The 26,147-nt window shown below is 54.2% G+C and overlaps 1 protein-coding gene across 1 annotated transcript; it reads left to right on the top strand.

Annotated features, from left to right (window-relative positions):
• The first annotated feature begins 764 nt into the window (after nt 1-764).
• LOC105185742 (uncharacterized) lies at nt 765-15,622 on the top strand. The gene is made up of 3 exons (XM_011145462.3): nt 765-938; nt 8,641-8,734; nt 12,668-15,622. The coding sequence occupies exons 1-3, from the start codon at nt 897-899 to the stop codon at nt 13,471-13,473; spliced, it is 942 nt and encodes a 313-aa protein (XP_011143764.1). The 5' UTR covers nt 765-896; the 3' UTR covers nt 13,474-15,622.
• The last annotated feature ends 10,525 nt before the right edge of the window (nt 15,623-26,147 follow it).

Genomic DNA, 26,147 nt, shown 5'->3' with positions numbered 1-26,147 from the left:
TGCAACTCCCGGCTGCGACTGCGACGACCAAGAGAGAGTATCGAGCCACACACACGGCGGACATACGAGCAAACTGGCGAGACTCGCGGCCCGGCCTGAATCGTCGCGAAGTGCGCCGCGTGTATCGGCCAGCGTGTCGAGAGCCTCGCGAACGCACGCCTCGCCGTGAGCGCGGAATTTGCGAGATATTCGCGCTCAGCAGCGTACACTCTCAGGAATCGCGACGACGACGACGACGACGACGAGGACAAGGACGAGGACGACGACGAGGGTGCGGGAGGCGGAGGCGGAGAGGCGCGAGCGGCCCCCAGGAGAGCGACACGTCGCGATACGATCGATCCGTCAAAAGCCGTGCAGCAGCAGCAGCAGCAGCAGCAGCAGCAGCAGCAGCAGCGGCGGCAGCGGCAGCAGCAAGCCGGACAGCAAACTCGCGAGATCGCCTACCCGTTGGCGATGGAAGAAATGTGCTCGTGACGTCACGGAATTCCTCGGTGCTGCTGGAAGCAACCGCGAGCACTTGTCATCGTGCCTTGTTCACGCGTAGCTGGTATTGTACGATTTCTCTCGGTGTGCTCTCTCGATAGGAGAGGAGAGATAAGAGAGCGAGTAAACGAGCGAGAGTGGAAGGAGGAGAGAGGCAGAGAGAGAGAGAGAGAGAGAGAGAGAGAGGCAGGGAAATCTTTATACGTTGGAAGACGTGGAGGAAGAGGAAGGAAAGCAGAGGGAGGAGAAGCAAGGAAGATAGGCAGATAGATAGATAGATAGATAGATAGATAGATAGATAGATCGTTAGACAGACGCACGAAGAAAGAGGAGAGTCACGAAGGAGAAGAGGAGGAGAACATATACCGTGGGCGTTGAGTGATTGTTGTCGGTGCTAGTTTCCATCGGGAGTCATGAGGGACACGAGCGATATGATGGAGGACGCCTTGTCGGAGGTACGTAAGAGCGGATAAATCGGAGAATTCGCGTTCGCGTTCTCGCGGCCTCTCCGGGCTTGAACGAAGGATTGGCGTTTGCCGTTTGCATTTCCGTGTCGCCTTAACCTTTCGAACCCGCGACAGTCGCCAATTGCGTGTGAGTCGCAGCATTTAAATCGCGCCGTGCGAGGAAGGCGGCGCGAACACGCTGGTGACGTACGTTTCTCCGCGGCTTCTCCATGGATCGGGGGTCCTTCGCTCGGTCTGCGAAACTAAGCTAAGTTTCTCTTCGAAGAACGCTTCGAGGTATTCGGTGTTTTCAGCGACAATGCTGCTCGCGACGCTAGGTATCGAGCAGTCGAATGAGCGACGCTAGAGATTCAATGATGAAGCGCGAAACCGCGGATATAGAGCGATGACGGTCGCGAGAAATTTCATGAGCAGCCGGAAATTTCTACCGCCGCCGTCGCTCTCTGTAAGCCGGTGAAACGCGCTCGAGATACAATTCGGCGATATTGGCACGGGTTCTATGTTTACATTGGCTTGATCGACCGACACAATGAGAGCACACGCTTACGATACTTCCATGCAGCAGCAGCCTCGTAACGTGTCTCCGTTGCGAGATCGCGCGCGTGTATTGCCGTTGTCGTTTCAATTATTGAAAGTTGAATCGTCGTACTGACGCTCGCACGACAGCATAATACCTTTTTTCCTACCCCCAGCGGTCGATATGCCCCAGCGAAATTCCAATTCGTCCTCCATCGTTGATAGCCATCTGTATTTATACGATTGCACCGCGGATCGCGGAATGCATCGCGAGAGGCTGCAGCGCGACGCGTTCCGCTGCCGAAGCGCACCTGCTCGCCAAATCGATCGCGAAGGGGCGAATCGGTTTTTTGTATGTTCCCCTCCCCCCCGCCCTAGCCCCCCCCCCCGAGCGCAGCGCACGCTCGTTCGTTTTCGCCGCGCGATTGCGAAACCAATGTTTCATTATTTTTTTCTTGTTTTCCTTCCGTATCGTCTCTCGTCTCGTTATTCGCGCGATGTAACACGCGCGAGAGGGATCGCCGGACACGACAATCGCGCCGCCCCACGTCGCTCCCTGGCGCGTCTACCGTCTCGCTTTTCCGCTCGCTTTTCCCGTTCTCCATAATCATTACAGCGAGGCACTCGAGTTCCATGGAGACGGCGACAAACGCGTAAACTCCCCGTTTGGTGATTTAAATCTCCATTTAGAGCGGAAAGAGTTCTCTCTCTCTCCCCCCTCTCCCTCTCTCTCTCTCTCTCTCTCTCTCTCTCTCTCTCTCTCTCCCTCTTTCTCACTCTTGTTCGCAAACGCGAGTAATTCCGATTCTATCCGCGCGATACACGCGATTTATTGTGACGCGGGGAGCAAGAGGGAATTACACAGGCAGCCTTTCCCTCCGCGCTTTTCCTCCCTGTTTCTCTCTTTTCCTCTCTCGACGGACCTCTCTCTCGACAGATTCGCCCCGCGGCCGGTGTATTATTAACGGTAAAAGGGCCGCATCGATTTACGCGCGTCCGTTATTACCCGCTTTTCGCGCGAGAGACTATGAAATTACATCGATTCCCCGAGAATCGTTATCTTCATCTCGTTGTTTGCCTTGCTCTCCTTCATCGTACCCGTCGTACTCCACGGTCGATCCGCGATCCGTGATAATTGCAATTTCCTGCTTACGAATGTTAGATTCTCGGCTAGACGCCGTGGCCGTCGCACTTGCTTACATATCTATTTATCTCCCGACTTCGATCTTCTCGCGCCGCGTTATCGGCCGGCGAGAGTTTTCTCGCTTGAAATTCTATCGGGATCCGCGGCGCACGGGCCGGGCGGCGGGGGCGGCAGGGGCGGGGAGGGGCGGGGAATTAGAATTTCAAATCGAATCCCATCGCGGGCGCGGGCGGCGGGGGATGCGCCCTTTCTGCAGTTAACTGCATTCCCGACGTCCGCGCTTCCTCGGAACTCGGTGAGGAAAGAAATATCCTTCCGAGCGTGCAATCTCGCATAAAATGCGAGAGTGGCTGCTCCGCGATGTTAGTGCCGGCGTTCTGTCCGTTTCTTCGCGCGCGGTTTCGACATTTGTATTTATTGCACGAGTACAGGGGAGAGAGCCGCTGGAATTCGCCCCGACCGAACTCCGCACCTCCGGAACTTTGATCATCCTCCAACTTGGCCGCCGAACACGATTCGATTTTCCAGCCCTCTCCAGCGGCGCTCCCCCCCCCCCTCCCCGGAGTCTCGAAGACTCGTTCGAATCTAATTTGCGGCCTTCTCGGAGAAGCGCACGGAGACGGAGACACGAGAACGAGACCTCGTTCCCGCGGATTCGCCAACGCGCGAGATCGCTATTACGTTATTTACGATTACACGCAGGATGTTCCCTCGAAATTTTGCGCGAGTCATCAACGAGCGTCGGCTGGAAAAGAGAAAGGAAGCTCGTCGGAAGGCCCGACGACGACGCCGACGGTCCTCTGCGCGGGGATATACATTTGAGACTCCGTCTCAACTCTCAGAGAGGAGAGGGAGAGAGGGAGGGAGAGAATCGCAGCGATTCCAAGTCTCTCCTAGATGTCTTGTCGTAGAGCTCGAGATTCGAGAGCTCGAATGCGGCGCGAATGCGAACGCGAACGTTCGCGGCTTGCGCCCTCCCCGAAATGAGCGTTTCATCCACCGTCTCGCGACCTTAAATCTCGCGACGCGTTCGGCGTCGATTTTCCCGGCCGAAATCTCCCCCCCGTGCTCTCGCAGGACTAGCCCCCTTTCCTCTTTGGGCGCTCTTTGAATTCGAAATACCGGCCGTATTATCCGCGGCACCTCGCGGTCGCTTTAATGTCCGCCTGGTAACCAGCGCGAGGAGAGGACTGCATCGAAGTGGTCAAACGTGTCCCTTCGGTGCGACGTTACGTGCCGTACTCGTGCGCCTTCGCCTTGCATTCTCTCTCTTCGTTCTATTTATATCCCCGTGTATCTCGATAAAAACGCGGCTGCCGCTGCGGCTGAGGAGAGGCGGAGGGGAAGGGAGAGAGACAGGAGGAGAAGAGGAGAGAGCTCGTGAGCTTCGTCCTGCGGGACGCGCGGCTCGACACGCTCCTCGTCGTCCTGCGGCCGGGCTTCTGAAATCCATCGAGCGCCGATCGTCCCTGGGAAAATTTATCGCTCATCGATTTATCGGAATTTATCGCGGTCGACGGCTTCCATCTCCTCGCGCGACCATGGCGACCATGGCGATTTAATTTATGTCGTCTCGTATTCTCCTCACGTTTAATTTTCACGCGACTCTCGGCCGATCGGCTTCTCGATATCTCCGAGGTGTACTTCGATGGGACCTGGTTTTTGCAGGCGACGCGAATAGCTGCAATTCTGTGTCGTTCTGATCGTCCGCCTTATCTGCGACGGCATGTAAATCGCGTATCGCAAACCTCGTTTGCAGCTGTTCCTTTATTTTTTCGTTCCGCGCATCGTCGTGATTATATTATTTTCGACGCGATTTAATTAGGCGAGCTGCGCATGAGAGAGAGAGAGAGAGAGAGAGAGAGAGGGGGGCGTTTCACCAGAGGGAGGAAAAAGAAAATAAGCAGCAAACACTGCTGTTTACTCTTTCGCCGGCCGACACGACTCGTACGCGCTCTGCCGAGGAAAAGAGCAGCACGGACGCGAGTGAAACAGAAGTCACTCCTACATGGAAGGGCGGCGCCGAAGGACGAGCCGGCCACGAATTTGCATTTATCAATTTGCCTAATTGAGCCGCGGCGACTCGGCTTATTATTTCGTCCGAATGAAAAATGCGTCGAGACTCGGAGCGGCCAAGATCGATCACCCAGCTCGCGGTCCACTGCCAGCCTCTCCGCTCTCATTATCTTTCGGCGCTGATTAAGAGTGAAAAATCACGTCAATTGTAGCCTTAATTACGCGCGCGAAAGTTCACGAGGAGCAGAGTCGATCGAGAGACGGCGCGGGACAAACATCGGGGGGAGAGGGTTTCCGAGCTTCCGAGCAAGAGGACTCAAGAATTTAATAGAAACAGAGAATGTAGCGCAAACGCGCACGAGATCGAATGATTCGGATTTCAAGCGAGAGGCGGCTCTCGCGCGACTCTGATTGAACACATCGTCATCGCGGCTCTTCCTCAAGTCACCCCAGCGCTCGAATTTCGCGCGCGCCCGCGCGACGGTGCGAAAACGCCCCTCGAATATTTCTCACGGTGTTGCGTCGCGGTAATTGCACGATTTGCCGGAGATAAACGGGCGTGTCTGCGACCCGTTGACTAAACACTCGCGTTTTACGCGATCGATGGCCCGAATATCGCGGCCGTCACGAAGGGACGCTCCTCGTGCGTTCTCGTTTGCACGTACCAATTGCAGCCTCTCTCTCTCTCTCTCTCTCTCTCTCTCTCTCTCTCTCTCTCTCTGTCTCTCTCTCTGTCTCTCTCTCTCTCTCTCTCTCTCTCTCGTAGTCACGGGTACGCATATCCACGTGTACGTTCCACTGAAAGTCAAAATTTTATTCGAATCGCGAGATAGATAGATAGGTAAATAGAAAGAAAGAAAGAAAGAGAGAGAGAGAGAGAGAGAGAGAGAGAGAGCGCAATTTGCATACACCGTACCGTGCGCGAACCTTCGGAATCAATAACCGGCGACATGCATCACGATCTGCACCTTGCACTCGGGACAGTCCGTTCACCTTTCCGAAGCGGAGAATCGAGAAGACGAGTGGGATCTATTTTCGCCTCCTCGCCTCTCCTGGCGTATCGATTAGACGGAGAATATTTCGGCCGAACGTGGCCGATTGTCATTACCGTAAAGTAAAGTAACATCGAGGCGAAACGCCGGATTTGCATGCGTTTATTAAGCGCGCATCGGCTTTAATCAGCGGGATTAAACACGACCGGGAGAGGCACAGAGAGCAAGAGAGGGGGAGAGAGAGAGAGAGAGAGAGAGAGAGAGAGAGAGGGAGAGAAGGAACGAATCGATGAGAGGGTCTTATCAGATGCGGAGTGAAGCTCGGCACATTTCGGCGGTCGCATTACGGATCCGGCAGTGTCGACTTCCCGCCGATTATCTTCTCGCCGATCGGCGGAGAAAGCGTACCTTTAACGGCGGAAATTTACAATAACCACTCGTTTGCATGTATCGATTGCACCGGGCGATCGGGCCTCGCTCTCGATCCCGTGCCGAGCCGAGGATCGGCGTTAGCCGTTCGCTCGCTCGCGCGTCTCCGGTGCTCGTTTCGTTTCAATATATTTCCATATCGATGCAATTAGCGGCGAGAGAGTGGCCGCGAGTGTACATCGATAACGCCGTATCATAACTCCGCGCCGTTGGGGCTATGATTTGCCGCGATTGCGATAATTAGCGTGCGAGATCGAGGCCCGGATCGGGCCTCGATCATCGCGCGCTTCGCCCGCCACTTCTCTCAGAGTCGTTAGCGATCGTAATCGCGATCTCGGGCCCCGTACATGCCGGCCAAGTGCCGCGCCGTGTCGGTGCATATTAACTCGCATTAACCGATAATTTATGCATCACGTCGCCGAGCGCGAGCTGTCGTTTCGTTTTCGCCGTTTCGCCTGACTCGCACTCGCGTAAGCCGAGTTAATTTATGAATATTCACCGTGTCGTAGCGCACGCAACTTAATCATTTTGTCCGGCTCTCTGCTCTCGTAGGAATCAGCGTGACGGCTCGAAGCTTCCGCTCGTCGTCCTTGTGGAAATCTCGCGGAGGAGGAGCCGCCGCCTCCTCCTCCCCCATGAGAGCGACCGTCGTTCCTGTCGCGTCATTTCGACGCAATTTCCGTCCTAAGGTCCCCCCTCTCCGCTCTCGGCGACTCCGGCACGATCGTCTTAACCCATTCACGAACTTTCTCGGCGTTCGCTTTCACTCGTACCGAGGGAATCGCACCGGCGCGGCGCGGCGCGACCGCGCGCGAATCGCTTCGCCACGGCCTACTGCAAAAGGCCCGTCGAGCTCCTCGAGCTTCTCCCGCGGGAAGTCCTCGCCGCGAGTAGTACCCTTTGCGTCGTGCGCGCCTCAGATTTTCGTCTCGTGCGCCCGGACAAGGTCGTGCTTCTTCCAGACCACCCGGTAGACACGCTCTGCGCTTGACGGAGGGAAAAGCTGCCACGAGACAATGTCTCGTAAGTGCGCGCGCGCGCGCGCTCGCGCTATTTATCGCCGGTCACTGTGTCGCTAGGGTTACGGACGAAACGGGATTTTTACCACGTGCCTGGATGCGTCCTTTCCATCTCGGGATTCTTCGGAATTTTACAAAGAGCCAAGGTCGTTCTCGTAAAGCCGCCGCTGCCGCGCCGGTCTCCCACGTCTTCGGTCCGCAGCCTCCGAAAACTGTGCAGAGTGTGCTACGATCGGCTAAACAGTTGTTCTCTATTATGAGACACGAGCAGTGTCTCGCCTCAGCGAGAGGGGTGTCTTTCTTACTGTCGATGGAATCGTTATCGCGTTCTCTCACCGCCGGCGGGCGGCTGATTGCAAGGTGCGTGGCTGCCCGGACGAAGCGACGTGTGGAACGTCCGTTGCGAGAGCCGCTCGTATCGTCGCTATCATCAGCTCGGGCGAAGATTCAGCACATAGAAATTGCCAAAATTGCTGAAAGTCGCCTCTCAAAGGTGCCTGAAATTTCTCCGAGGGAAGAATAGGACGCCGGTTAGACGTCTTCAAGACGTCTCGTCCTGACGACGTCGTTACGTCAACACGACGAATCCGCGTGCGTCCGAGAGTGGTGAGAATTTCGGTCTCGCGCTTTCCGACGCGTGGAGCGGCTCGGCTTTGCAGCTGTTTCATTCCGACAGCGAAGGGCTGTCGTTTGTCGAGAGAGCACGGCGAGAGAAATCGTCGCGCGCGATATTTAGAGGGGCGATCGCATTATCGCGGACGGCAATTATTTCGGGGAAAGTCTTTCTCTCTCCATCGGCTCGCCGCTGCGCAACGTACGCGGCGCTTCCTTCGCGAATTACTAAATTTCGCGGCAAATTGCCGGCTTGGCAAGCTCCGGTGTCCGAGTGTCCGTTAAAGCGCGCGCGACGCCGCGCGAAAGTTATATAAACGGCGACATTAATAATGCCGCGTGCGCGGTCACTGGTCACCAGCGATAATTCACGACGTTTAACGACGAGCATTCTGCCGCTCCGGCGTCTCTCCTCGAAATTGACGCTCGCGCTCGCGGATTCCGAGACACCAGCGAGGCATTCCGCCTGGCATACGCACGGCGGAATCACGGCATTGTTAACGCACAGTCGCACTTTATCGCGCGACTGTTTATTTTGCGATCATAACGTTTCGCCGCTCGCACGTCGCCGGGTCGCGGATTTTAATTGAAATTGTGCGCGTCCGCGAATAAATTTTCACGTTCCGCGAATCACGGCGCGCGGGACCGCGCGCAATTTCCACGATCCCGCGCTGGCGCCGCGGGCGGGGGGATAATTTGCGAAAAGCCTTTTTCCGGCCGACGCTTCAATTCCGCTTTAAACGATACACAGCAGCGCTTTAAACAATAAACTGATTCCACTCCCGTCGAGCTCTCGATCCGGACTAATGGCCGCGAAGCGCGTGACAGATCGAGAATTAAAGGGAGAGGGAGAGAGAGAGAGAGAGAGATTTTTCTCGTTTAATCCGCCATTTAATCGGACTCGGCTGCTGTAACAACTTCACAGAATAGATCTTTCTTTTTCCCTCCATCCTTTTGCCCAGGACACAATGATGGATTGCGGAGGGGACGGTGGAGGTTTGGAGGACTTCGTCGACTTGGCCAACGATATCACGGATAATTCGCCCACCATACGAGGTAATTTACTTCTTATTCGCCTTTAAGCGCGGCTCTCTCGCGAAACAAATCACGGTGATTTAATCGTAGTAATCTCGGTAATTCGATACGATATCTCCAGGGCGTCGTGCGTGTAATTACAAGTTCCTACCCGGTCGATTAAATTATTTTTGCTATTTAGAATTCATCATCGATGCGCGACTCGCAGCTCAAGCTCTCTCACCGCGGTAGCTCCGCGGTATTTTTGTCTCTTACGCTGATTTATGCGGCTAATACAACGCGTATGATACGGCGGGCTTTAATGGCCGAAGCACGCATAATGCGAATTACGAACGCGACGATAATTATGTTTGCGCGTTGCGTCAGTTCTCCCTTGATTATTCCTGGCTACATTGTTGCTTAATTACATCGTAGAGCATGCACGTATATCTCCGCTACCTCGCCGCATACATATACATGTATATGTGTACATATATATGTATATATATATATATATATATATATCCTCCATCCTTCTTGGATTCTATCACGTTTCCTGCGAAACGGGACGAGTCGAGCTCGCTCGCGAATACGGCAAATTTGGCTTCCCTTTAAAGCACTGACGTAAAGTGGAAATGTTTTACGACGGTCGTAAGGGCGTACCTGCGCTACCCCCGGCTAGGATTCTCGCGCCCCAGAAAATCCTGGCTCGAGAGTCCCGTTGAAAAATGTCTCGACCGTGTTTCCTATAATAACGCCGGGAGCCGACCGCCTTTCCCTCGCTGTTCTCTACGTGAGCGTGAGAATTTTCGCGCTAATTTTTTCATTTCTCAGCGATACATCGCTGAGCTCTCTCGAGGTACGAGTGCGCGGCGTGATTAACGATCGAGCTGGGGAATCGCTGAATACATTTCCCCGACGTGGTGGAGAGGCGGTATTAATTGAGCGCGCGAATTTGTCCTTCTCGTTTCATTTCTCGCTGGATTCTCTTATCGCGGTAACACGTAACACGCGCATCAACAGAGTATAATGATGTAAGAATAATAAAGTGTAAAAAGCGCGAAAACACACACGCTCTCTTCTCCGTTTTTCTCGGTCTTTCGCGGCAGCGAGCCGAGCCCCGCTCTGCCATTTGCATTAGAGCCGTTCGATTAGCTCGACAAACGCGACGCGATTTTCGCGACGACACGCGAGCGAAGCGCGAGAGATCTTCGAAAGTCGAGCCGATTGAAAAAAACTTTTAATCGGACGCAAACGACGCGGACGTCCACGTGATAGCGCGAACGTGCAACTTTGCGCCCGTATTTATTCCCGCTCGGGCGTTGAGCGAGTGAGCTATTAAAATTTATTAGGTCGACGTCGTTAGTCACGGAATATATAAGTCGGCCGCTCTCTCGCGTATCGCTCGGCAAAATAACTTCGCGTCACCGCTTATGGTCGTTCGGCCGATCCTCCTGAAATATGAATTCTCTATGCTAATGCCGGGCATTCTGCTGTGTACGTACAGCGCTACAGGAATTTCTATTCACCGACGAGAATTACGACCTCCCTCGGCGGAGCAATTTCAGACGGTATCGTCGAATAATATAAAATCCTAACGCGCGCGGGCGCGCGCGAGAGAGAGAGAGAGAGAGAGAGGGACTCGTAAAAGCGGATGTAAACAAATTTACGGTCGTCACGATGACGACGAGCAATCGTCCGATAAACATTAATTCGCTATATGCATAATTTCGCGCGATAACACGCTACATTATCGCCGGCGATGAACGACAAGCGTTTCGCGTGCGGCACCGCGTTATCGTGAGTGACGCTTAAAGGTGTACTCGCGCGGCGAAATAACTCCCTCATTTTCGTCGGGGGAAATCGATTGTTTATCTGTACGTATGACAAAGTGCGCGTTTCACGCGGAAATTTCACAGTTTATTTCACAGAACGGACATTCTTCCTTGTATTTTTCGCACCTTCGCCGAGTGTTATTCTTTTTAATATAAACTCTCTTATCCACAATGCGACGTCGCGCAGCGCAAAACCTCATTGGTATTCTGTGTTTAGTTTTTCTTTTTTTTTTTATAGAAACGATCGTTCGTTTGTCAGGCGCCTTTCAGTCCCTTTAAATCGTCGCTTAACCTAACTCAACCCAATACCGTCTCGCTAGGTACCGTAGAAACAGGACATTTAAATGCGGGTACCCCTGTGGGAACGTCCGGCAGAAAGAGTCGCATTAGCGTCTCTGGGGTAGGAGGGAAAAGAGGAGGCAAGAGAGGGAGAGAGAGAGAGAAAGAGAGATGGTCGAAAAAAGAAGAATCAACGAACTCGCTCCCGACTGGTCCAGACTTTTCTATTACCGTCGAGAGGAAAGAATAAGAGCGCGCGCGCGCGCGACACGACTCCTAACGTACGTCTGGCTCGTCTGAAAAACGTTGATCGAACGATTGAGTACACACACTCGCGATGTCGAAATAAAAGAGCGCGCGGCAATAGCGTGGATACTGAGCGTAACTCTCCGCATTAGATCGAGAATCGTGAGATCGTACTTCGAATGAAATGGATATATCGCGCCGGCCGATAAGTCAGATTCGGACATCGAAATTTTGGCCTTGTTTCTCTCAACAAAATCTCGCCAGTCACGTTCCCGGTATAAATTTTCTTGCCTCGCTGATCGGCGATTCGGGGCCCGGCGGGCTGTTGGAAGAATTCGCTAACTCTATCGGCGAGGCAAACAATTCGGCGTAACTTCTCAAACGCACTAACTTCGTTATCCGCGGTCAAAACACGTAATTACCCCAGCGGCTTATTCAATTACCATTTACATAGTCGTAAGTAATTATCGTCTATCGTGCCCCTCACTCGAGCTCCGGCCTCGAAGGTATAATTTAATCGATCGCCACCTACCGATCGAAATCGCTCCCGTTCCCAGGAACAGGTATATCGAAGTTACCCTCGTCGGAGCGACCTTTTTGCTCGCGCAAGGGTGTGCGAACGGCGAGTGGAGCACACGTACACGACACTGATACGTTCTACCATCGCGCGACGCGACGTCATACAGCACACACACACACACACACACACATATACACGCGCGCGCGCGCGACCGAGGGAGATGAGAAAGAGGAGAGACTCGTGCGAAATTCGGCGATTCGCAGGACACAGGATATGACGGGGTGGGTTTCGGGTGCGCGACAGGTAGTTCCCGTGGGACGTTTATGAGGCAGGATTCCCACAGGACCGCAAAAGCGGGGCCGCCGGGGGCGCGCGGACTCATCGGATCGCGCTCGTTCTGGTCCAGTTGTTACAATAACACGCGGCCTCTCTCGCTCTCTTTCTCCCGCAGTCATTGTCGTTGATTCGCCGCCACGGCGACTTCGTCGTCGTCGTCGTCGTCGTCGGCGTTGTCGTGCCTTTATCGCGACGGAGGCGCATCTGCGATGTCTCGTCCTTTTCGGGAGGAATCTCAATGCTCAACATCCGGCGGGACTTAATGAGGACCCCCTCCCCCTTCCCCCCCTTCCTGCCGGCGTCGCGGGGTGAATCGCCCCCTCCGACGTTCCCAGAACGGACTTCTGTGTGTAACCGTCTTATCTATCTCGCCGGCATGCTCTCGATACGCACGGATACGGTGCACTTTATGCGAGCCGACGATGAAGATTGAAGATTACAAGGAAACGAGGTCGGACGTAACGAAGCGACGTAATTTGAGAGAGCGACGCAATCTCCGTTATTACGTCGATAACAGTCCGCTATTAGTCTTAAATATCAATTCCGCCTCATGTACGTGGATTATCCTAAGTCATGGCTTTCCGCTGCTATTTACGAACACTCTCGTCCTTCCGAGGGAGATCGATCTGTCCTGCTCCTCCTCATCCGGCGAGGTAGCATCCTCCCTCCGCTGAGGGAAGGGTCCGTGTCTCGTAATGCGTCCGAGTCCCGATCCCCCGCATTGGCAGATAATCTCTTGCCGTTTGCAACATTGCGCAGATGCCGCCGAACGGCTGCTGACGCTGTTAGGCGTGGATGACGGCGACAACGAGGACCTCGTTTCCTCGTCCGAGGATGAGGGTGTCGAAGTGGACATCGACGAGCTCGAGGACGACGACGAGGAGACGGGGAGCGCGAAGCTGCTGCATCACCTCGCCGTCTCTCTCGCTCAGGAGCTCAAGTACTCCAGCAGCCGGTCGATCCCGTCCACTTCCGGCAGAGCGGCGCATCAAGCCCGGGCCGGCGGCGTGGAGATGCTGCAGGGTGCGAGCTACCTCGAGCGCGGCTGCCTCCAGGACCAAGCGCAGCCGAAAGCGACCGCGGCTGCTCATCATCAGGGCGACTTCTTCGGCCGCAGCGAGCAACTGCTCGCGGACGAGCGGACCACCGTCATCCGCAGCAAGTTCCTCAACTTTGACGACTTCTGCGAAGAGCACCAAGAGCCGCAGCACAGCCGGTCCTTCGAGCCGAAGGACACTGCGAGTCACAGTTTCCCCGACTACATGTGTCTCGATCAGCGCCTGAGAACCGAGGATCAGGCCGCAGCGCAGCCTGGCAAGTACTTCGGTCATCAGCAGCAGCAGCAACAGCAACAGCAGCAGGACGGCGACTCCTGGGCGGCTGGGTGGGACGCGTGCGCCAACGAGGCGCTCCGATACCTCGTCGAGGACGAGGGCCTGCCGCTTCATCATCCCACGGTCGTCGCCATGAAGAATCACCTGGACCTGCAGAGGGAGCGGGCGTTCACGCAGCACACCGGCTACACGGAGGCCAAGGCACAGGATATGAACTTGGCTTTGGATTGACTCGGCCGATGAAGTTCCAGGCTCAAGGTAGTGGTTACTGCAGGTCGCTTCTCTCACACGGCGCGTCGTCGTCGTCGTCGTCGCCGTCGTCGTCGTCGTCGTCGTCGTCGAGGAACTCTCTCCGTTGAGCTAGAGGTCGTGAGGGAAGATGTGTTCTCCGGAGTCACGCGGAAGTCTCGAGTAAATTCGTTTTATTATTTATACAAATTTATCTTCCTTTCTCTCTCTCTCTCTCTCTCTCTCTCTCTCTGTCTCTCGCTATCACTTTATTTCTTTTTTACTCGCACACACGCAACAGGACACGCAACAGAATGGTGTGTCGTGAAATCGTTCGCGCAGGATTCTCTTCGGTTTCTTACTCTTCTTCCGAGGAAGAATCCCAAGCTTCTCGGGAGTCGCAATTTATTCGACGTCGCGACGTCGAACAATTCGCGATCGATCCGCTTTCCTCGATTTTGCTACTTGTTTCTTACGTTACGCCGAAATATGAGCGATCGGATATGGCTCGGTGTACACCAACGTTCCTCGAGATGTTGATGACTCGCGTTGGATGTACGGATTTCGGGGCGTCGGTGTCGAGGTAAATGTAATCGCGCACATGGTGTCCGCGCCGTTTGGATACTTCGCAGTTTGGAACGCGGCCGATTGTCGAACGAGGGAGACTCGAGCCCTCGCAATTCGTCAGAAGTAAAAGACTCTTGCCGAGAAAGTGCGCTTAGGCCGCACATTGAAACCAAGTGCACGTCGATTTCATTGTTTGACAATTATCATTTCGAGCGCGTTCATACGCTGGATCGATATGCGCGCTGTGTTTTTTTTTTTTCCTTTGCGACGAGGTCGACGATCTCGTAGAGAGTTCGCGCATTAATCGAGGACTAAGATTCCTTTCGCGGTCCCCTCCCGTTTCAGAGGAGCCCTTAATTCCTCGCGCGACGCTCCTCTGCGATGATTGGGAGATGGCTTCGAGAGCCATTAAGAGAAAATATTTCCGACAATTAGAGTCATCGAACGAGGTAGGAGAATCAGAACTAGTTATAACTCATAGAACAAATTCCTAAGTTAGTTTATCGTAAGTCAGAAGGAAGACGATCGGTTAATGTAGCAAGATAAAGGAAGACGCGAGAATGTTGGAGAATGTTCGTTACGAGAGGAACGTGAGGCAAACGCTGATAATTGTCGGCAGAAAGATCCTTTCGATCATCAGAAGCGCACGCCTGGATTTGATATCTTTACTTTAGAAATACCAGATAACATAATCCTAATTGACTGAACAACGTCAACAATTCGGCGAATGAAGTTCGCGAATTTTAATTATTTACTCAGATGGGTGGGTATGTAAAAATTTTATGTTGTATCGAGAAACACACTTCGAAAGAGTTACTTTGATATTTCGATAATCGAAATTCCGAATTGCCGCGGAACGATTTTCAGTCGCATCCTACACGAAAGGAAGGAGCATTGGGTGGTTGGGCTGGGAGGGAGGGGGGTGCTACAATGTCTCGACAATAGCGAGGAAACGTTTCAGCCCCGAAAGTTGTATGCACATGATTCGGATTAGGCGAGAGACGACGACAGCTCAGCGACTAGGTAGGGACTTACTCGGCTATAGATGAATGAATTATTATTTAGGACGAACGATATCATCGTTCCTCGTATACGACGAATTGATCAGGCTTACGCGTCGTTTCGCAGCGCCGGCGTTCGATCAATCCTGTATTGATAAAGATAAAAGGAGAAGCAGAAGAAGAGGAGGAAAAGAGGAGAAAAGAAGTAAAAGCGATCCTCGCGAGTGATTCAGGATCGACGGCCGACCTCGATCGTGCGTCACTCGTCGGATCGGACACGACTGTACGTCGTGATTGATCGCGCAGAAAGGATCGGAGACACGAATCGCAAACGAATCGCCGGGCATTTTTTCAAAGTCTGTCGCTCTCTTCGCTCACACAGGAGGCGATCTCGGCGTCCTTGTTTTCGCCGCGCGCGTCCTTTCCGCGCGATCGATCGTACCGAGAGCACGCTCTGTAATCTCTGTACATATGTATGATATCGTTTTAACTTATACACACAACTATTGTTACTTTTACAATAAATCATTGTAGATAACATTGACCACACGACACAGTAAATAAACGACCGCTAAGTTAATTAAGCCCGTCGTCTCGTTTCTCGCCTTTCCACTCCTTCATCAACGTACGACGCTCGACGAGCGTGCGGGCATGCGCGTCTTTGACCCGACGCCAACAACTGTATATACTTGCGCGCATCCCTTAAGGACTTCTCCTCAGATTTTCGTTACTCTCTCGGATTACTCTTAATTGGGGCCTCAGCGACCGCTCGCACGCGGCATCTCAACATTTTGAGACTCGCGCCCGATGTTGTATGCCGCGCGCGCTGCGCTGCGCTGCGCATGGAATGTAACGTTTCTTTTTCTAATAAAAGCACAAATGGAGAACTCTCTCGATGTGGCGCAATCAACGCGAAAACAAACCGAGCGCGCGCAACGGACCGGTCGACTTGCGCACGAATCGCGCGCATTGCTGATAGCGACTTTCTTTCGCTCTGTTCTCGAGTCGTCGAGGTTTACGGCAGAGAGGCAGAGAGATAGATGAGTAAATACTGAGAAAGAGAGAGAGAGAGAGAGAGAGAGAGAGAGACGATTCTCCTCTCATCGTCATTGCGAAAGCGTCGACCGCGCATTCACGATTTTTGAACGCGTCACGTGGACGCGAGGAGCGATCGAAGGAGACACACGCAAGATTTCAGGCTTGTTTCGAAATCGGTTTGGGAAACTTTGGCTTTAATTGCGAGGTTGGTAGGCCTTAAATTAAGATACGTTCCGTAATTGATCAGCTTGATCACGCTTGGACGTTCACAGCCATGTACAGCCATTTACAAACTTGATTTTAGCTGTTAATCTTGTGATATTAGATCGGGAAATGGATAGAATTTTTATTCCTCATTATCTTGGTAATTGATCGGCTGATCAATTACGGAACGTATCCAAGTTAGTTGGCAAGAGGCCTGGCTACCCCTTTACTCAAATCAAAGTTTCCGAAAGCGATCTCGGGACAGACCTCTCAGGACGCTAACCGACGCTCCGCGGGAGAGTCGCGAGCGTTGAGAAAGTGCCGTTTGGAGGCCCTTCGCGCAGACGTAGCAACGGTCCGCGAGGCCGAGAAGAGGGCCCGTTGTGGAAGGGCCGCGCGCGTACGAACGTTGCTGGTGGATCTGGCACGCGACCAAACTCGAAAAGAATCGCGCCGTGTGCACCTTTATCGGGGTCGTTCGCCGGCAGGGAGCTCTACGCCAATGGGGCATCTGGTGTCGGTTCGTAGCACATGCCATGCATCTGCTCCGTCGAGGTACTTTTGTTGTCTTCGACGTTCGTCCGGCGAAAATAAGCCGGGGGCAGCCCGGACTGCTGTTACCAGGAGAATCTATGTGCTTTCTTACCATCCCTCCTCCTCGCGCGATCCTCCGAACGATCGCCGACCTCCGCCCCGACCGTCTCGAGATCACTCTCGTGATCGCTGGCCGGTCGCGAAGAGCCGCGAAGGACTCGGCTCCTGGGAGGAGACGAGGTGGATAGGTGTCTCGAGGAAACGGCGAAAGTAGTCTGACCGAGGATTGTACCGATGGGCGTTTGATCGAGCGATGACGTACGCCAAGTGAAATCAAACGACAGATTGGCAAGAACTGCAGATCGTATGCGATTCACTCGCGTGAAAGCGACTCGGATCCTTGGAGTCGCGATTACACACAATGCACATTATTACTTTCGTTTCGTTCCGACGAAAGTCAGCGAATATGTCTGTTCGTCAAGGAATCATCTCTCTCCGGTCGATTGAGACACGTCGGATGAGTGACAATCGTTACGACACGATCCCATGGCGAAGCACCGATGGTTTCACGTCCTCCCTTTCGTCCTCCCCGCCGCCCGGTCGAACATCCTGCCGCTCGCGCTACGAAGCCCCTGTGGTTTTTTGACTTTTTTTTTACACCACACGAAATCGTCTCGGTTTTTTCGCCGCGCTGGGCCAGCGCGGGGCGACACGGGGGGGAGGGGGGAGGGGGAGGGGGAGGGGGAGGGAGGGGGTGCACATGGGCCCGCGAAGGGGAGAGAACAGCTGTCCCGGGTGGTAACCGTCAGGTGGTATCCCGCGCTCGTCAGCTGCGGGGGTGAGAATACGAAAAAAGGGTTGAGGACGTTGCGCCCGGCTACACGTAGCATTCCGCGGGCCACGTTGATCGGAAAATCGACGCGCTATCCCGATATCCGTGTGACCTCGTTAGGTAACGCGACGCCGCGCCGGCTCGTGAAATTCGCGCAAAGTGAATTCCTCAAAGGCCCGGCATCTCATACCGGCCGACCGAAGCGAAGAGAGCGAGCCTCTCCAAACATCCTTTTTCCGATTTCCTCTCCGTGCAGCTCTCCCCCTTCCCCCCTCCCCCCCGCCCCTCTCTCTCTCTCTCTCTCTCTCGGTTGCGCGCTGAGAGCTCGTGTGGCGTAATTGCTCGACACGGCGTCGAGTACGACTCCGTGCTACGTTGTTCGCTGCACTTTTGCGGACGCTAAATTAAAAACTCGTGATCTCGCGCGCGCGGTTCTCAGAACTGAATTTCTTCTTAACACGTTTCGTGCTAGGTCAATTTTATGTAACGTTGCGATTTGAAATCTGGTGATGGGCCATCGATGATGACCCACCCACGCCGCACGGAACGTTTCAACTTTTTGCGGCTTCACGCGGCGAACTCGTTGCGCGCGTTGTGCTGAGAACGCAATCACGGTAACTCGATTATTTAACTCGACTGGTTAAACAGACGAGACACTGTTTATCACATTTTAATATAAACTTAATGGGTAGTAATGCGCCAAGCCAGTCGAGCACGATTTAAGCGTTTAATCGTATCCGACCTTTTATTTCTACTTTTATTTATTCAGGTGAAAAGTTCCTTTTCTTCCTCCTCTCCCTCTCTCTTTTTCTCGGTAATAATAAATCGTTTCTTCTCTCTTTCTCTCTTGGTCCCGTCGTCTTTTTCTCTTGGCCGCGCTGCTATCTTGCCTTAACGGCTGTTTTGATCTTGATAAAGCGACGGTAATTCGCGAGGAGAAGCACAAACGAGGCGGAAGAATTATTTATTATCAGCCGGTAAGAGATAACTTCTTCTCATCGAAGACACCTGCGAGTTTCGTTTATGGCGGCGACTCGCGTGAGGTGAGTTATGCGTGCAAACGGTCCGTTACAAGCGGCAGATAACGAAGAGATTTTAAACGAAATACCACACGCGTGTTGCACGCACGCACGCACGCACGCACGCACGCACGCACGCACGCACGCACTCGTGTACGCACGCGAGCTGTTTTCCCGTCCGTGAAACTTGATTTGCCGTTTTAATAATGATCAACAACAAGACTGCGTTCTCGGATCCTCGTCATTGATGACTCAAACGATTTTACGAGAGAGAGAGAGAGAGAGAGAGAGAGAGGAAAGAGACGCGTCACCCTACCCTTTTCCCACTTCGATCATCGTGTTGTTTGTTTCTAAGCGGTGCGCGTCGCAGAGACGCGTAGATGCGTTTTCGCGGCTATGAATGTCGCGACGAATTAATCTCACATAGGCTCGCGTATGCTCGGCGCTGTGTTTTTATCGGCGCCTAGGAATCGCTTCTTTCTCCCGAGACACAATCGTTAATTTGCGCACGCGCGCAGGAATCCTTGCACTCTTAGAGTCGCATTATCGTCGGGATCGTGTCGAGATCCATGAGCCCTCGATTTAGAGGCGAAAGGTGTTCAGCACGAGCCTCACGTCGCGCCGCGATCGTTTCTTCCGGGCAGCTGCAGCTATTTTTCGAAAATAAAGGTGGGCCCCGCGCCACCGTCTGTTCGCGGCCCGCCACGTGTAACGCTCCGTCTCTCTCCCTCTTTCCTTTTCCTATTTCGTCCTGTCGTTTTTTCTCCGACTTTAATCAACCGTCCTCGTTATATTCCTTCCAGATCGAAAAAGAGAGAGAGAGAGAGAGAGAGAGAGAGAAAAAGAGAAAAGGGAGAGAGAGAGAGAGAGAGAGAGAGAGAGAGAGAGAGAGAGAGAGAGAGAGAGAGAGAGAGAAAGAGAGAGAGACAAAAAAGAACACGCGCGCTCATTAGCCGCGCGTATTAGACGCGCGATTCCACGATCGCGTAAAATTAACGGAGCGGACACGCGATTGTCGCTGAGGGCGTTGCACGACGGGACTCGATCTCCTCCGCACGGTTAGTAGATTCTGCGTCAGCAGATGTATACTTCCGGCAGCTGTGAGAGTGGTGTGTGCGCGTGTGCGTATACGTGTCGTGCGTTCTTTATGGCTGCACGCGCCCTCGACGCACGCGGCGAGACAATACGCGCCGATTGGCCATTAAGCTCCGCATCTGGCGGATTTCGGCGAAGGGATCGACGGATTTTCCGTGGTGTGCTGTGGTGCGCTCGATCCGATCGCGAGATCCTGCGACTCTACGCGACTCGCGTATCCTCCTCCTCCTCCTCCTCCTCCTCCTTCTCTTGCGGTTTTTCGTTCCTTTTTCCGCTCATCGCGACGCTGCTCGCTCGCTCGCTCGCTCGCTCGCTCGACTCGATCTCGCAATATTGCCGAGCGCGAGACGCGTTTCGCGTCGCAGTTTCATCTGAAGAAATCTGCACGATTTTTTCATGGGCCGCGCTCCGGACGACGACGACGACGACGACGACATCGTGCAGTCGGGCTTCTCTCTCGCGAACGCGGCCGCGCGCGGCAGATGGATGCGCAAAACAACGGCCGTTCATTATACGCAAGGAAAGGCGGAACTTTTTTTAATATCTTCCATCTTCTTGATGCACGGCATGCTGCGACCAGCTGTGCGGCGCACGAACCTTTTTCCGCCGCTTCAGCTCCCGAGACATTTTTTTGCGAAGCTCGCCTCCTCCCGCTCGTCGCCCCGCGGCCGGGAACTCTTGGAGCGGCCGTAAATAAATTTTACACAGTGCACACCGTATTAAATCGCGAGGCTCGTTGAATCGCGAGCGGCGCACAATTAATTTTCGCTGCTTCCTCCCGGCCGAGCGCCTCGTCGCGTCGTCGCTCCTCCGGCTCGCTCCTCCGGCTCGCTCCTCCGGCTTCGGCCTATAAAATGGCGATTCGTCGCGCGCGGATTTTCGCGGAGGTGAGAGAGGCCGCGGAATTCCGCGGACGAGCCGAGCTGAATAAATGACGGACGTATCGAGACGCTGCGGAGAACGTCCATGTTTCGGGGGGGGGAGGGAGGGGGCCACGCGACTTTCTCCGCCCTATACCCTGTAACTTCGCGGCCGGCGGCCGCAAACGGCGGCTTCCCTTTTTCCCCTCGGCAGCCAAAAGCGGATCGTCCGCGGGTTACGCAACCGTGCGGGATCCATCGCGCATCTGCATCCGCGTGTGCGAGTTCGTCCGTGCGCGAGCGTATCGGCCCCGGTCGCGGCGCGGTTCACGGACGGGCCAATTGAGCCAATTTACTCGATTCCCCAGACGCCGCCACACAATGGACCGACGCCGGCCCCTATGGTGATCGTCGTGCCTCGCGCCATGGTGGCCTTGGCTCTCCTCTCTCGCTCTCCAGCGTCTTCGACACGGGCCGCGGGTCGAATTAAACCGGCGTTATTTCAAACAATATCGTCCTCGCGCGCTCGTATTATACCGTGGAGCTTCCTCCTCGGGGGGGTTTCTTCCTTGACCCGAGTCTGAGCTGCGTCCTCGCGAGCGCACACACCTCGCGAGCACAATGAAACGATGAAAGAGCCGCTCTGGTTTATCTGAGGTCGCCCGTATCTCGAGCGCCGAGGAGGAGTTAATTCCGCTGCGATAAAACGCACCACGTGTCATGCGGTTGTAATTTCTATTTATTTACATACACACACTCTCTCTCTCTCTCTCTCTCTCTCTCTCTCTCTCTCTCTCTCTCTCTCATTCCCGCTACTTCACCCTCGCGACCGCCTGGTTGGTTACTTTGCGTTTTGTGCAAATTGGTTTCATTTTCTTCGTTTCATTTTCCTCTCTCACCAACCAACGATTCTCGCGGTGAAACAAAGCCGGGAGGAGAAGTGCGCGCGAGTATACGAGCGAGTGTACGCACGAAGCCTGCGTAATCAGGCTGACTCGCTCGTTACAAGTGAGAAATAGAAATCGCGATACGGAAATGAGCGTTGTGATCCGTCCGTTAATTCATAATAAAGGGAATCGCCGAACGGTGACGGTTGCGCGCTGGAATGAGCGGTTGCACAATCGAGCGCGATAATAACTCCTCGCAGGAACGTGAACCGCGCCGCCAAGAGCTGTAACAACACCGTAAATGTGTACAAAGCGCCTCGTAAAGTCTGCCGCGTGTGTATCGATCGGAAGCGAACGTCGACGACGACGATGACGACGCCGCATTCTCGTGTATCGCCTCGCTGAAAAATCCGCGGCATTGGAAAACCGCGAGACAGAGTACAGAGAGAGAGAGAGAGAGAGAGAGAGAGAGAGAGAGAGATACAGAGAGAGAGAGAGAGAGAGAGAGAGAGAGAGAGAGAGAGAGAGAGAGGGAGGGAGGGAGTGGGGAAACTCTATTCTCTCCCCGGCCCCCCAAAGGAGGGGGGGGCTAGTCGCGACTAGGGTGGAAAAGAAAGACGTGAACCCTTGTCGCCTTCGTTGTTGCCCGGTCGACCGGCGGCGGCGAGCCCCCTTCTCCCATATGGTCGCCACATGTGGGTTCTGAGTACTACCAGAGGGGGGAAAGTCATCACGGGGAGCCAGCTGATGGTTGACGCGTTGGTCGTCGCGCTTCCTCAGTTACTCTTGGACCGCGCGCTCGCCCGAATCCGGCCGCACGTCGCTGGACAAATTCTCCCCGACTCGGAAGATCCCGCGTAGGGATCGGTATCCAAGTAGGCACGACGACGACGACGACGACGACGACGACCTTGACTCCAGGGATCACGAGGTCGCGCGAGGACCGTGCGTGAAGCGGATACGAAGGTAAGCGGAGGATAGCGATTACAGAGGCCGAAGTCGAGGCACGCGACGCTATTTGACCCTCTGTTAATTAACTAACGGAACGATAATTAGATAACGGGTCTACGGAAGATAGCGGAATGAAATTCTTCTCCGCCCCCTCCTCTGCCCCTCACTCTTCCTCCGTCTGTCCGACTTATGATTCGGCGATCGTGATATTGGGGGTAGGTTCAACGGGGTCGTGGGACGTGATTTCTTCTTCGATCCAGTCGCCGATTCGCTTCTTCGTGCGCGCCGATAAATGAAGCGAAGCGGCGGTGATCTATCCTTGACTCGTTGGACGTATTCCGCCTTTCGCAGGAACATGATCGGGAGTACCGCGCATCGGCGGGTAATTAGCCGTCGCGGTGGCAATTAATGGCATGTCGATAAGCGGCAGTCAAATAATATTAAATCGTCCTTATCGGAGAGGCGCTTGTTTGCCCGGCGAGCGATAACGCGCGATGACGTGGGATAATGATCGCGGGGTATCGCGACATCGCGGCGATTGGCACGGGCTCGCTCGTTGGTCGTTGAACTCCGCGCGGTTAAAGTGGCGCAGAGGGCCGACGCGAAATCTGGCAATGGGGTTGGGGAATCCTTAGTAACAGTGTAATGCCGTTCGAGTATTGATTTCAGACACGGGGGTTTAGGGTAGCGTTACACGTGTCTACGGCGCGTCCTGCAAACATCGGTCACGCTTATCCGTGAGACCCTCGGTGATTTCCTCCCTTCCGATTGCGCGGCGATATGGTGGGATACGATCGAAAGCAGCGAGCGAGCGTCGCCGCGCTGCGGACGATTTCGGGGTGAAACGACACGACACCGGCGAGTCTGAAAATTACGCGGGACGCTCTGTTCCCCCGAGTCGAGTCGGATTTTCGCATGTTTTTTTCTCTCTCTCTCTCTCTCTCTCTCTCCGCATCGCATCGCAGCAAGCGCATACGAGCGTTCTCGAGCGTTGTCTCCGACTCGTCGTCGTCGTCCACGCTCCTCAGGCGCTCAGCTATTTGCGTATTTGTATTCTAAGACGAGACGGAGACGCCGCATTCCACGTTCCTCATCGATTGTTCACGCGTACATGAGTACGGAGTCAGAAAAAACAAGGAGGATAACGAAAATCCTGGGATCGCTCGCGGAAGTTTCCGCGAATTCTTGCGAGACGACGCGACGCGCGCGCGCGCGCGCGCGGAAATTGCCGGCAGCCGTCGATCGTCGTCGACGGGGCCGATCGACGAGACAATCGAATCAACCGGTCGCGCATTCGCAGATGATACCGGATACCGAGGCGGTGTGCCAGGCTTCCGAGGTTGCGGTTAACAGCGGCGACGCATGCGACAAGATTAAGGACCGGCCGGAAAAGGAAGCGGCGTCGGTGACCGCCTGGAAGCGATACCAGCGACTGGTCAGCATGATGGAGTCCCGGGGCAGCGGCGAATTCAACCGGAAGTCCCTGATAGACGCGATCTTCCGCGGGAGCGATCTCGTCTACGCCAGTCACTGATGGCCGCGCCCGCCGTCGATCGGATTTCCCTCGATTACGCCACACCGAAGCGCCAATACCGGAGTCCGCAGGCTCGCGACAGTGGCGTAGACCTGTCTCGCGGCTCCTGCAGCGTCCCGAGTTCCTGCGCGCGAGTACGGAATTACGGAAGCAATAATGACGAACAGCAGGTGCATCGATCCTGCACGGCGGAGCCGAGAGAGATCCTTATCCCGCGGACTTGTACGGACGGTCATCATTTGATTCATCGGACAACGACGGAATCATTCGTTCGATTTCGTTATCGATCGAGATATCGCTGCGATTTGCGAACGAGCAGTCGTCGTTTCATGGAGATCTGCTGATGGTCGTTCCCGAGATGATTGTGAGATTAATCGACTAGCGCTAGGAGGCGAATCGTGCCACGTGTGCCACGATCTCTCGAGCGGGCTCGAGAGCGATTCCCGCTCGATTTTTTGCTCGCGAGCGGCGGCCACGTGCTCGGCGATGCGCGCGCTTATCCGGAAACGCACGGCGGGAGAAAATACTTGCCGAGCGAGTAACAGAGCGGCCGCGCGGCGCGCGATATATCGCGGCGAGGGAGCGCGCGGAATGCGAACAACGTGCGGCTGTGTATTATAGTTCGACGTCGAGCGCACTATTTTTAGATCCGCGCGGAGACCGTTTACCGGTTCCGGGAGACGAGCGCTTTTCGCTCGGCTCTTATGCGCGCGAAGCGAGTGTCGTTACGTGCGACGTGCTCGTCCTTGGGGGCGAGAGAGACAGAACCTGAAAAACCGAGCCGAGCTCGTTTCGCTCGTGCGCGCGCGCGCGGTCTGATTAACAACGGGCTCCAAATTACGTTAACAAACCGCGCGAGTTATGGCTCCGCGAGAAAACGAAATTGAATTATGTAACGAGAGCAACTGCGCGGGCGTGGCGTAGAGGGAGGCGCTGTGCGCGGAGGGTCTCCGATGTGTTGAAACGGAGTAACGAACGATGTAACGAATAAACGCGTCCCGCGGAGATGAAACGTTATACGGCGACCGTCGAGGAAGGGGGAGAGAGCGAGCGAGGAAACGAAGTAATATTTTCGCTCGTCGTCCGAGTCACGAATGGCGCAAAATGAGACATCGGCGAGTGCGTGGGCTGAGAACGCGGATCAGAGCCGAAATCGAGCCGGAGCGTCGTTACTACGCCACTGGCTGACAAATGCAATCACAGTAGAGATAACGTTTAACGATGCCAAACGGTGTATTACTAGTCAACGTGTGCATAATAAATCGCGACCGAGTAGGATAGATCGTTTAATTAGACAATTACGACAACGGCCACCGGCGATTGCCGGCGTCTGTCGCGCGATAGACGACGGCGGGCGTGTCTGTCTCTGTAATCAACCGCATGAGCTCATGCGGCATCGGCTGATATACTCGCTGCGTGTATAATAATAATAATAATAATAATAAAATGGAGAAGGGAACGAAAAAATATACACACACACACACACACATACACACACCACACACATATACGGAGGTCCAACGAAGAGCGGACGATTATATCGTTCCGTTCTTTTTTTTTTTTTCCGATCATCGCCTTCATTTCGCGCGAGCGCCGATCGCGGGTCGTCGTCGAACGATCGAGACTCGAGAGACGTCTCAGAGATATATAAATATATATATATATATATATATATAAGCAATCAATCGTAAGAAACTACTCAATAAAGTATTATATTTATTCCGGAATTTTAACGTGCTTTTTCTCACGACAAATCGCGCGATGATTTTCGACCGCGAGAGGATCAGCCGCGTGGAACTTTGTATTTTGCACGATAAATTTCCGACGTGATCTTGATTTTCAGATTTGATCATGGAGATGTGGACGATGTATATAGAGGGATGCGTGTCATGACAAGGCCACGCGCTGCCAAGACGAGCGCGTGGCACGTGAGATCCCGAGAAGAATGGCGTTTGTTTCACGTTCCTACGTCATTTTTCCGCGGAGCTACAAGCGTCCAAAGTTTTCGGTATCTTCAGAGGGCCGCGCGTTCTTTCGCGGCGACCGGCGACACGCGCGCAAGTATATTGTAGCGCCGCGGTCTTCACACCTCTCCCACCTGCGAGCGGCGGCGAAGAGAGCCGGCCGCAACATTGTAGCGGGTCTCGGCCTCAAA

Source organism: Harpegnathos saltator, unplaced genomic scaffold (assembly GCF_003227715.2).
Source record: "Harpegnathos saltator strain DR-91 unplaced genomic scaffold, Hsal_v8.6 scaffold384, whole genome shotgun sequence".
NCBI classification, from domain to species: Eukaryota; Metazoa; Arthropoda; class Insecta; order Hymenoptera; family Formicidae; genus Harpegnathos; species Harpegnathos saltator.
Note: the sequence above shows the minus strand (reverse complement) of the source record. Positions and strands in the feature narration are given on the sequence as shown.